The 13314-nt window shown below is 39.1% G+C and overlaps 1 protein-coding gene across 2 annotated transcripts in view; it reads left to right on the top strand.

Moving 5' to 3' along the window:
- Positions 1 to 13314, top strand: part of AIG1 (androgen induced 1) — a 297078-nt gene that overhangs the window by 279928 nt on the left and 3836 nt on the right. Inside the window, exons 5-6 of one of the 2 annotated variants that reach the window (XM_056126279.1) lie at positions 8462 to 8625; positions 9224 to 9286. In XM_056126279.1, the coding sequence (XP_055982254.1) occupies positions 8462 to 8625; positions 9224 to 9249 (190 nt within the window). In that variant the 3' untranslated portion in view covers positions 9250 to 9286. The remainder of the gene's footprint in view (positions 1 to 8461; positions 8626 to 9223; positions 9287 to 13314) is intronic. The other variant, XM_056126278.1, reaches the window with a different exon arrangement.

Raw genomic sequence — 13314 nt, 5'->3', positions numbered from 1 at the left:
AAATGGTAATTCATCTTTCAGAAACAAGGAATACCAGAGAACAGGTCTTGGGAGTTAAATAAATGATTTGTCTATAGCAATACCAAGTGTGAGGTATCCTTAAGTGGTACAAAAATGTTTTGAGGATTCTTTGATAAAACTCTTCTGGAACAGAGTTGATATCTGGATTAGGACATGGGTTTGTAAAATAACTCAATAGTTTACACAAATAAGCTCATCAACTGAAAATGCATAAAATGGGGACCAAAGATTTAAAAGCAAAGCCTTAGGGAACTTCAACATGTAATGGTTGGGCAGCAAAGGCTGCTCTGAGAGATGGAAACAAGGAAGAGCAACAGGTAGGGGGAAGCTAAAAGAAATTGTTGTTGAAAAAGTCGTTGTGTTTGTGTGGAATATTAAGGATCCATACTGTTAGAGGTGGAAAAATCAGTGCAGAGTATGGCTGTGGGATCAGTGAGTGGATAACACTTTTGGAGAAGTTTGCCTTTAAAGAAAATACACATAGAGCAATATTTATGAAACTGATAGAAATTTTATGGTTGTGTTCATGAAAGGCATTTGAGCACACTTATGAACTATGAAAAAATGGTTCAAAGGAAAGTTGATAACACAAGATAAATTAAAGTCGAAATGGTAAGGATAAAATTCAGAGAAGCAGAGAATGTACCAACTGTATCCGTGATACCTTTGGATCTTCTTTGGATACCTTTATTCTGACAATATTTCAAATCACTCCTTTGATAACTATATTCCTTGTTAGACTGAATCCTGTGAGGATGAAAACCCCCTTTGCCTCATTTACTTGTGTGGAGCAGTACAAAATACACAGGTGGGAGACGATAGCAGAAATTTTCAATTGCTCATGAAAATGAATGAACTTAGATATACATTTAATAAAACTTGCAATTCTAGACATCTTAATATGTTGATAGATGTGTATGTATGAACATGCATGCACATACAAGGTTACCAATTTCTGAACTAAAATTTAAAAATATATAATTACTTTAAAAAATGACTTGGGCACTAAAACAAAAATACCTAGGAATCAGAAATTGAAAGGCAACCAAGAACTGACAACTCTACAAATAGGTAAGCAAGATCATGAGTCATTTTTGTGCAGAAAATTGAGCCGTGATTATATCAAGAAAACAAATGGTGAAAGCACAGCCTGTTGGAACAAGTAAATGCATCATTCACACCAGTTCAGGTGAAACCCTACATAATAGGTCTTCAATGTCTGAGTTGGTTTCAAGACCTACCAATTCAAGCAAACTAAAAAAACAAGAAAATCCTCATTTTGTTTTTGGATCCAGAGTTAAGTGCCTCATTTAAGGAAGGAAGTCTATACAACAACAAAGAAATCAGATGTGCATTTCTCATTTGACTGCGCCAGGATTTTTAGACAAGTAATTTAATCCAGTCTCATTTTCTTTATCTGTGAAATGGGGATAATCATTTCTAACAGGGTGGTTATATATGGCAGAGGGATGACTTCTTATAATAAAGCACCATACTCAGAATAGCTTATCTGCTTCTCTGATTTGAGAATTTAACTTTTCCATAGACTGTTCTGACATGATCTCATTCATACTTTATCAACTCTGATTCCTGCAGCAGTGAGATCAGTGCTATATCTAAGACTGAGGAGCAGACTAAATGACAGGGTGTGTACGAAGATGCTTTGTGAAGTACAGAGAATGACTTAAACTCTACGGGGAAGTAAACGGGAACCAATGGACTACATCCAGCTCCTAAAAATGCTTTGTATTTTGTGTTTTTCTTTCATGCTCTTGGAGTGTCTGTGGTTTTTACATTTTTCTAATGACTGAAAGAAAGTAAAAGAGGATAGCATATAGCAGGTTGGGCACTCACCTTGCACTCTGCCAACCCAGTTCAATCCCTCTCCCCCAATAAGTTCCTCCAAGCCCCACCAGCAGTGATCCCTGAGCACAGTCAGGAGAAATCCCTGCGCACAATCAGGCGTGGTCAAAAACAAGCAAAAACTATGACGTTAAAATTACATAATTTCAAATTTCTTGTGTCCATAAGGTTTTACTGGAGCACAGCTACATACATTTGTTCACCTTTGCATGATGGTAGAGTTAAGAACTGTGATAGTCTCTACGCGTGGCCTACAGAACTTAAAATATTTTATTGTTTGAAATTGCAAACATTTTTAAAATTTAAATTATTCATTTATGTATAGAAAAAGTTTACTTAAATGTATTAAAATTAGGAAGCAAAAGTCTGTGAATATTTTTGGCATAGTGGTTGGTTCTTTTTGGTTTGTTTCAGTTTTGTAACACCAAGGATCAAACACAGAGCCTCCTAACTGTGAAACATGTACTCTACCACTGAGCTTCATTTCCAGCTTTTGTTACTTTAAAAAATATGTTCAAGCATTTGCTATTAAGTGTCTGTAATTAAGATTTTTTAAATTTATTTTTATTGAATCACCATGAGACACAGTTATAAAGTTTTTCTGATTGGGTTTCAGTACAATGTTCCTTTCCCACCAATGTCTCTAGTTTCCTTTCTGCCACTGCCCCCCACCCCATCCTGACACTGTGGGGCACTGTTTCTCTCTCTCTCTCTCTGTCTCCCCCTACCTTTTAGGCACTGTGATTTGCAATATTGTTACTGAATGGTTATCATGTATATCACTTTACCTCCTTTCAGCACCCAGTTCTTGTCCTTAGTGACCATTTCCAACTATCATTCTTAGAGTGGTCCCTTCATAGTCTTAACTGCCCACCCAAGTCAATTGTGGCAAGCTTCTAATCATAAACTAGTCTTCCTCTTCCTCGTGTTTACTGTCTTTGGGTATTAGTCTCATACTGTTTCATTTTAATATCTCACAAATGAGTGCAATCATTCTCAGTAATAACTGAATAACCAGAGTCTGTTTTTAATGCTTCCTTACTCAATAACTAATTCAGGAAAATATTTACTGAGTGCTTACTCATACCACACAGTGCTCTAACATCCGTAGAGTATAGCCATGAACATAACAGATAAGACTGTCTGTGTGCATTGGGCAGACAAGAGACAGATATGAACTTAATTTTTGTCTCCTGCAAAGGAATTGCAAGGGAAAGAAAAGGGAGATTTAAAATAGGGGGGTGCAATTTTTAGATCTAGTAGCCAAAGAAGACATCTTGGGAAGGTAATATTACAAGGAGAACTGAAAGGACAGAGGAAAATTGGGAACTTGGGAGGGTTTGGGAGAAGGTGGTTAAGAGTCAAGTTTCAGGCACAGGAGTAAGGAGCACTTAGCACATTCAAAGCATATCACAGAGCCTGTATTATGTATGTGGAGTGAGAAGGGGCGGGGAGGATATAGGCAAAGGAAAGTACTTGACAAGCTTAGTTAAACTCTTTCTTTTTTTAATTTTTATTAGTGAAATACCATGAGGTACAGTTGTGGACTTAGAAGTTTTTGTGCTTGGGTTTCAGTTATACAATGATCAAGTAACCACCCATCCACCAGTGCCCATTCTCCACCACCAATGATCCCAATATCTCTCCCACCTCCTTGCCCCCCGCCCCCCAATCCCATCCCACCTTTGTGACTGGGCATTCTTTTTGTTCTCTTTTGGTTGCTGAGGTTTGCAAAAGAGGAACTGAGTGGCAGTCATGTTCGGTCTATGGTCTACTTTCAGCATCCATCTCCCATCCTGGGAGGATCCTCCCAACACCCTTTACTTGGTGTTCCCTTCTCTATCTGAGTTGCCTTTTCCCTTAGCGTGTGTGGCTGGCCTTCCAGCCATGGAGTCAACCTCCTGGTACTTATCTCGACTATTCTTGGATGTTAGTCTCCTATTTTGTTACTTTATATTCCCCAGATGAATGCAATCTTTCTATGTCTGTCCCTCTCTTTCTGACTCATTTCACTTAGCATGATACTTTCCATGTAGTACCACGTGTATGCAAATTTCATGACTTCATCTTTTCTAACAGCTGCATAGTACTCCATTGTGTAGAGGTACCAAAGTTTCTTTAACCAGTCATCTGTTCTCGGGCACTTGGGTTTTTTCCAGATTTTGGCTATTGTAAATAGTGCAGCAATGAACATAGAAGTGCAGATATCATTTCGACTATACTTTTTTTGCCTCTCCGGGATATATTCCCAAGAGTGGTATTGCTGGGTCAATGGACGCTCAATTTCTAGTGTTTGGGGAATCATCTACTGTTTTCCAAAAGGGCTGAACCAGTTGCACCAGCAGTAAAGGAGTCCCTTTCTCCCCACATCTGCGCCAACACCAGTTGCTTTTGAACTCTTGCAGAACCATCTAGTTCCTCTCTGGCTTCTACTCTTAGAGAGTCAGCGTTGTGGTACAGACAGAATTGCATCTGATACAGTTCGTTAAGTAGTCATTGGATGGAGAAGTGGAAGATGTGATGGGGAGGGGGCGAGTAGACCATGTGCAGTAATAAGGATGTGAGGATAATGATGACCTCCTGGAACTCTCAGATTGAAAATGCATCTCCTGAGGAGTGAGATACAGTGGGCCATTGTATGCAGTTCTGGAGTTCAGAGAAAGGCCAACCCTGGAGATACAAACTTAGGAGTCACCTGCATTTACAGAGGATATGGTTATGGATGTTATAGCTATTCAGGATTACAAAATGATTCTGCACAGAATGGAAATACATTGCAAACAACATCCGAGGACTTTTGAGACCTAACTTCAGAGATGCTTTAGAGAACTGCAAATGGAAGTTTTAGTGTATGAAAAACAAGTAGAATGTTAGAACAGGTATTAAAACTCTAACTGCCATTCATAATTTGAATTGTTCCTAGTTTGCCTAATTGAGGAAACAATTTTATGGTGAGTCAGACTATAATTTTGGAAGTTGCTTTGAAAGACCAATTACAACTTTATAGTATTGCATTTTGGGGATATTGCATATTATCTTGATGGAAATTAATAAGCCACTGGATGGGCACATAATACTTGTGCTAGTTAAGACAAGATTAAGAAGATAAAATGCTTCTAAGTTATGGACAGAAAAAGTATGATGTATCAGAAATATGTGGGATGGTTTTAAAAATTTTAATTTCTGCTGATACTCACAAATGCTTCCGTTTTAAAGAACAGAAAATTTGATTCACTTGGCATCTGCTTTTGGAAAAAAATCTATTAGTTGGGACAGTCATTCAGGCTGACATGGAGACATGATGACTGACACTTGGCTTTCAGGCAGCATTTCTCAAATTTTCTGGTTGTTATTTTTCCCCACACCAAGGAAACATTTTTGATACTTTTACACTAATTTCTTTTTTTTTATTTTTTTGTAGGAGTACTACTATTTATTCAGCCACTGATTAGCTGATTGAATTGTTACACTAATTTCTACTCCTTAGAAATTTTTAATGGTGGCAAAATAGACATGATATAATGTTTATTGTTTTTGACCACTTGTAAGTGTATAATCCAGTGTCATTAAATAAATTCATGATATTATGTAACCATCACTACTATCTATACCCAAAACAATCTCTTATCCTCAACATAAATGCTACCTTCATTATATTTAATAACTCCCTATGCCCCTCTCCCCAACCATTAATAATCTGTTATTTTATGTTATTATATGTTCTGTCTTTATGAATTTGCCTTTTTCAAATTTCATGGAAGTAGAATCATAAGTTTTGATTTGTTTTTCTGTGTTTTTCTTATTTCACTTTGCATAATGTTTTCAAGGTCCATTCGTGGTGTAGCATATATCGAGATTTTATTTTCTTTATAACTGCATAATATTTAATTGTATATGTATACAACCCATTTTATTTTGCTCACACATTCTTTAGCTGATGGATACTTGGATTGTTAGCACCAAAGCAATCACTTGGTAGTGTCCCCAAAACAAAAAAATAAAAATAAGTCTTTTTGAATATATGTTTATATGTTAAATTGCTGGGCCTATGAAATATTAATATCACAAGTGTTCTGTGTAAATATGTTTCTATAAGTTATACATTAAAAAAGTAATATTTCAGTAATTAGTGTTAGATTAGTGGAAGATACTTGTCTTGCATGTGTTAGATCCTTGCACCAACAAAAATAAAAGAGGTGGGGGGTAATATTTATTCACCACCTTTCCAGAACCAGTTTTCAACTTTTTTTTTTGGCTTTTTGGGTCACACCCAGAGATGCACAGGGGTTACTCCTGGTTTTGCACTCAGGAATTACTCTTGGCAGTGCTCACAGGACCATATGGGATGCTGGGAGTTAAACAAGGGTCAGCCGCATGCAAGGCAAATGCCCTTCCCACTGTGCTATCACTCCAGCCCACCACTTTTCAACTTCTTGAGACAAGTATTATCACCATCATTGAGACTGCAGGTTCTATGGTAACTAATCCCAGGATTGTTTTACCTGTAGTCAGAAGTACCCAATATTTTTTTGGTCTCCCTTATCAGAAAAAAAAAAAAAAGGAAATCAGTGTCACATATTAACACTCAGATATACACATGTAGGTAATATATATGTAGACAAACTTCATAAAGAGAACTAAGGCTATGCATTTTGTCAGAATGGAGGTGCAAAAATTTTCCTTTCTTCTGGAAGGGCCAATAGCCCCTACTCACACCCAGGCATAGAAACGACTCAGCTCCACACAAAATCTTGAAAAGAACTAAATCATCCAGATGGACTGGTCTCCAAGCTGAGAACTCTGGAATCTTCTCAGAAACCCCTGTGAGAAGACCCAGCAGCCTCAACCAACACCCAACATTCTCTGCCAACATTCTCAGCTTCACAATTAAATATCAAACCATCAAGCCATTAAGCCACCAAATACTTAGAGCTCCACAACTCCCAGAGTGTGTGGCTGCATATGTGCTTCCAACACATCCACGTTTTGTAGTACTGACAGCTCAGTAGGAGCATGGAAAATTTGATGGGAAAATTGCATAGAAGACTTCCAAGCTCACTGAATGAAAACAACATAAATAGCTCAATTGCTACCGATCAGTTCAGTAAGTCCTTAGACAATGACTTTTGTAACGCCACTGTGAGATATAACAATCATGACATTTATTGATTTTTTAATAGTTCCAATTGCCATTTGGTTATAACAAGCAATGTGAAGTAAAATTTTTTTTGCCTTGTAAAGGGGGAAAACTTGAGGAAGTAGGTGTGAAACTAGTGGAGGTCACACTAGTGGTTGGAGTGGTGGTGGAATTGAATAGCTAAAACAGTTGTATTATAAATAACTTGGTAAATCACAGTATTACAATAAAAAAATTTAAGAGGAAAAAGGCCCTGTATAATAAGGAAAACAGTCCAAAGTAAGTATAAAAAGTAATCTCAGACCAGGCTGATAGCTCAAATGGTAGAGAATAAATCTAGCATGTGTGATGCCCTGTGTTTGGTTCTCAGTGACAGATGATTGACAGGTACCCTGAAAGTACCCCGAAACCTCACCAAAAATAATTGTACTTTTTTCTCCAAACCGATTGCAAAATTATTTCTATTTTCTATCCTCTTCAAAATTGATGAAGGTTGATATAGTGAGAAATCCAATAATACTCTGGAATTTAGCTCTTAGAAATTATATCAGGACCAAACCAATGAAGCAAACAGTCTAAATCAAACCTACGAAAACAGTGGGTTTGATGATACTACTATTCCCACCGAGTCTAAACTATTTCTGGAACACAAACAGAATAATAAAGTGTTATATAGAAGGAAAAAATAAGGAATAATTAGGGGATCCAAAAATCAGAATACGAAAGGTCATTCGTCAGCAGGATTATGGGATGCACCTTTGGGGTACAGACTGAAATACATGCAGTATATGGGATACATATTGGTATCTAGAGGGGGCAGTAGGGCAAGACGCCTGGCACATGTTCACCTAAGGCATAGTAGAGTGTGATTGTCTAACTGAAGCAAAATGGTTTCATAATTTACAGCAGAGATTACAAAGACTCTTAAAAACATTTGGATAAAAGAACAGTTTTAAAGACTTGCCATGAACCCTCGAGTGTTAAGTAAGTATAAGAAGAGATTGAGAAACTGCTGGATTGGAGGAGGCTCGGGACACAGGACATGCAGCCTCCTGGGTTGAATTCTTGAATAGGAAAATGTGAAAATTCTGAATAACATCTGCTGTTCCATTCTAGCACTCTGCTAATATCAGTTTCCTCATTTTGGTGACTGCCCTATGGCACTGCAGCTTTATAACGTGCAGGAGAGGTAAGAGCATTCTGGAAATTTCTGCACCACCTGAGCTCTTCTTCCGGTGTCAAGAACTTCTCCCAGTATAAATAGAAAGCCAAAGAAAACAAACAAAATTTCTGGTAGCTCCTGAGCGATAAGAGCAAACTAGTGACTGGTTTTTGAGGAATGGCTGGGATAGAGGCTCTGTATTGTAACACCCCTCCCCCCACCCCAAATCTGACCTGCAAGTAACTCCTGTCTTTTTCTTCCTTCCCATTCCATTCCAGGGTGTGTTGGGTGCATCATGTCACCGGGATGTGGGTGTACCCTTTCCTGGAACACATTGGCCAGGGAGCCAGAATCATCTTCTTTGGGTCCACAACCATCTTAATGAACTTTTTGTACCTCCTGGGAGAAGTTCTGAACAACTATATCTGGGACACAGAGAGAAGTAAGTATTGTTAAGAGGAGCATAAAGCAAGAGAATTTCTTTTTCAAAGAGCATGGGTAGCGACTTAAGGAAAATTCCACCGTAGCACAGGATCACTTAGGAAGAATTATTGTTTTATAGCCACAATATTAATTTAAGAACCGCTGTCACTTGCAGGGAAGGTATATTATTCACTCTGTCTTATTAGCTAGTAAGACGTTCAGAAGTAAGAGAAGAGAAGCGTATCTATAAATTTTTATAGGAGGAAATGTAGTGTTAGCAGGAAAAAAAAAAGACATTCATTCTGTCTTTAGCTGCCTTAGTTAAAGAGACCCTCCATTAAAGAAAGTATAAATGTAACCAGTGTCATTAGAAGCTATACCAGCCTCCACTTATTTTGAAACCCGTTGGGTAGGTGCAGTGTCATCCTAGAGGTCTCTTCACCATTCTGTTAAAACTCTTAAGCACAGTGTACCTCTGGCCCTGTGCAGCACCAGTGACAGGTCTGATTCAAGGACTGATGGAGGCAGAGAGGTGCGGGCAGTAAAGGGTAGTATTTCATTGCTGCAAAAACTCTTAACCTCTGACTTCATTTCTCTTTTGTTTCTATTTATGGCAGAGCCTCCATCTTTGCAAAGCACATAATGTTATCCAAGCTGTGCAAAACCTGCCCAAACTGTCCGTAAGATATATAAAATATAAAATAATGGCACCATGGAAAAAGAAACAGTTACAGATATTTAGTGATTTGAGTCCTGCATGGAAGTCCACCCAATGGCAAGATGGCTTGGGGGTTTAGGAAAGCTCTTGTCATCGCTGCCAATGTGGTCACAACATTTTAGACATGACCTTTCAATCATTTTTTGTTTTGTTGTTTTGTTTTGTTTTGTTTGGGGGCCACACCCAGCAAGGCTCAGGAGTTACTCCTGGCTCTGAACTCAGAATTACTCCTGGAGGTTCTCCGGGGACCATAAGGAGTGTGGGGAATTGAACCCAGTTGCTACATGCAAGGCCAGTGCCTTACCCACTGTATTATATCTCAGGCCCCTCCCAGTGATCTATTTTTTTTTTTTTTTGCCAACACCGAGTGCCCTACTCAGTGCCAGACACTAAGCCAGGAAGTTAATCTAATCAAATAAAATACAATTGTTGCATGGTTATTGAATCAGACATCTTGTGTGTCAGGAATCCTCTAAGATTGTATGCGGTTAAGATATTAACCAATATTAAATGGCTCAAAGGAATTTGAGGGTTTCTTTTCTCAGCAGCTGGCTTTATTTTAATAAGTGGTCTATTTTTTTAAAAAAATAATATTGTCAAATAGTTGTTTTTAATTCAGGCCACAGCTTAGAATACCAGATATTCTTCCCTGTAAATGGGAAGAGTAATCTTTCCCCATCAGTTAACTTATAAAAACTATTTAGTTAACTTACAGAAATATTTTTAGGATCAAATTGGAAACTTTCTCAGCTTCTGGGAGAAAGGCAATATTTAAAATTGAAGCTAATATTTCCAATCTACATTGTCCACAGAATGCTTATAAGCATTTTTCCATCATTTGTTGATTTTGACAGTGAGTTTGGTCCTGGTGCTCATATGAGAAGATAACCTGAAAGCCAGGAGAATAAAGAATAATCAAAGTTAATAAACATCTGAAAAAAGGAAAGGAAATAAATCTTCATTTTAGCAGTTTTGACTGCGAAGTTAAAAAAACAAACAGTGAAACAAGGTTTTGTAAATGAGTGTGATCTGTTCAATTTAATTTGTGCCATTTTCTTAAGTAACATGAATTAGGGTTCATTAACATTTTGTAACTTATTTCAGATAAAGAGATTAAGTCTTTCTACATAGAACTATCTAGTGAATGCCACAGAAGCAGATAATTGTGTGCCAAGAGAGTATCCATTTCATTTGGGAGATGGTTACAGACAGATGGAGGACCTCCCTTAAATTGTTCCTGCCCCCCCCCCATTATGTTAAACATAAACAGAATAGGAAGTGTTGTTTTTGAACCAGTATTTCTAAATGGTGGTACTTCGCATTATGTCTAGATATTTTAGTTTTTCAGAATGTTTTTTCATCTGACTATGCCAGGTTCACACTTTCCTTCTAGACTCAGTGGATTAGAGCTGAGTTCCCATTACTCCTGCACCTGATTCGAATTTTCCCTCTGTCCCACCTTGTACCTTTTTGGTCATATCAGCTCTCTGGTTCTGTTGGTTGCTGTCTTTGAAACTACTAATTGGAAACAAGGTGTTGTGTCCGCCTAAGAATGAATTGAGTAGAATCATGTGACAGATTGCAGTGACACATTTGCTTAATGTACCCCAAATAATTCACCCCCAAGAATCACAACTACCATATTTCTTTTGTTTTGGAGGACCATACCTGGTGGTACTCAGAGGTTATTTTTGGCTTTGTCCTCAAAGGTCACTGCTGGTAGTGCTCAGGAAACCATATGCAGTGCTAGGGATTGAGCCACCATCAGCTTCATGTAAGACAAGTGCCTGAACCCTGGGACTGTCTCTCTGCCCCAGGAATACCACATCTGAACTCCATTCATTTGAGCCATATGGCTTTTAGTGATTTACTATTTCTTCTTAGTTATATTATGCGGGCATCAATTTAAGATAAAACTGCCTTACCAATGAAATTAGAACTCATTTAAGTCACAACTTTTTAAAAAAATGTATGAGAAGGAAATACTCTAAGCCAACTCTTTTCTTTTTCTAAGGGACAGCTGAGGCTTAGAAATCTTAGTGACTAACCGAAATAGCTGGTCACAGAGCCAGCCTTTTCTGACTGAGGTTCATCCAGTATTGTTTCTAGTGAATCATCAGAATGTCACCTTGGGAAACCCAGACACAGGCGCACTCAGACACATGACTCAGAAAAAAGAATCTCACGGCTAAAATCACAAGACAGGGCTGGGAGGTAGTCCAGTGGTGAGAAGCAACCCAGGTTGAATTCCCAGCACTGCGTTGCCCCACAGGCATCCTGGATACAGCCCTGGGGGTGCCCCAGGCACTGCCAGGTGTGACTCAGGTATCTCCTCTGTTCTGAAACCTTCCAAGGCAGTGCCACTGAGCCAGCCACAAAGACATCCACCAACTAAGTTATTTACACAATAGACCCATGTTGTTTCACACTTCCAGAAGCTGGAAGAGATACTGATGTTACAGTAGGTACAAATCAAGATACTGATGTTACAGTAGGTGCTGTCTCTCAGGTACTTGTCCTCAAGTCATCAAAATTGAAAGCAAGAGACAAGTATCAAACAACTGAATTCAGAGAAGGTTAACACCCTCTCAAGGGACCAAAGAGATAGTACAGCAGGCAGGGTGCTTGTCTGGTCTGTGGCCAACCTGGGCTCAATCCCCTGCATCCCATATGGTTCCCTGAGCCCCATCAAAAGCGCTGGTGGAGAGATGGGTACTTGATCATTTATAACTGAAACCCAAGCACAAAAATTTGTAAGTCTATAACTGTACCTCATGGTGTTTCACTAATAGTAATAAAAAAAAAATAGTGATCCCTGAGCACCGCTGGATATGATCCAAAAGTAAAAAAAAAAATGTTTTTTAGTTAAAAAAAAATCAGGTTATAAGGGCCCACTCTAGACATTCCACACTGGCCATTCCTTTCCTTACCGGTTGTAGCAATAACACAGCAGGTAGGGCATTTGCTTGTACGCAGCATCAATTCCTCCACCCTTCTTGGAGAGCCCGGCAAGCTACTGAGAGTATCCTGCCCCCATGGCAGAGCCTGGCAAGCTCCCCGTGGTGTATTTCAATGTGCCAAAAACAGTATCAAGTCTCACAATGGAGACATTACTGGTGGCCACTCAAGCAGCTCGATGAACAACGGGAGAACATTGCTACAGTGCTACGGCCATATTCTCATCTCACCTTATCTACTCCCTTCCATCCCAATTATTGGTAAGATTATTTCCTTCTGAGGGCTGTGTAGGAGGCCCCTCTCCTTGGCTGTGCGAGGCTGATTGTCTTCCTATTATCCTTCCAATTGACCTATGTGTGACAGCCGTCTCCAAAGGATGCCCTTTCATACAGAGGTGGCTCCAAGTGCAGAGTGTGTGTGTGGTTTGTACATAGGGGGCCTGGTTTTGATTCCTGGCATGGCGTGATCCCCTGAGCACCTTCTGGGGTAGCTTCCAAGCTCTGTATTGGGAGCAGTACCTGAACATCACTGTGTGTCCCCAGAATTTTAAAATAAATGAATAAAGAGACCATTAGTACCATCTCCATGATTTTATTTGAACCTGATAGAAGACCCTCTCTCCGAACACAGTTCATGCCCAAGTACCAGGCTTTAAGACTTCAATATACCAAAACACAATTCGTAACCTGTCTTTTACCTCCTCCCCACCCCCCTAAAAAAATGTATGTCCTTCATCTTTGAAAACTCCATTCCCAACAGTTCCTGAAGTCTTCTAACTTCAACGTTTAAGTACAAAGTCTCATCTCAGTTAGGGTTGGGGAAGACTAAGAGTTGCTTCCCAATTGTGAACCTGTGAAAGCAAATAAAAATTCTCTGCTTCCAAAATCCCAGGGTAGGATCGGACCAGAATATATATATCCTCTCCAAGCACAGACCATCGCCGCCTCTCCAAGCATGGATAATGCTTCCCCCCTCCAAAAGATAAAGATGGCAGGGCTGGAGCCATAGCACAGCAGGGAGGGTGTTTGCCTT

This window comes from Sorex fumeus, unplaced genomic scaffold, assembly GCF_029834395.1.
Source record: "Sorex fumeus unplaced genomic scaffold, SorFum_2.1 ptg000061l, whole genome shotgun sequence".
Classification (NCBI taxonomy): domain Eukaryota; kingdom Metazoa; phylum Chordata; class Mammalia; order Eulipotyphla; family Soricidae; genus Sorex; species Sorex fumeus.
Note: the sequence above shows the minus strand (reverse complement) of the source record. Positions and strands in the feature narration are given on the sequence as shown.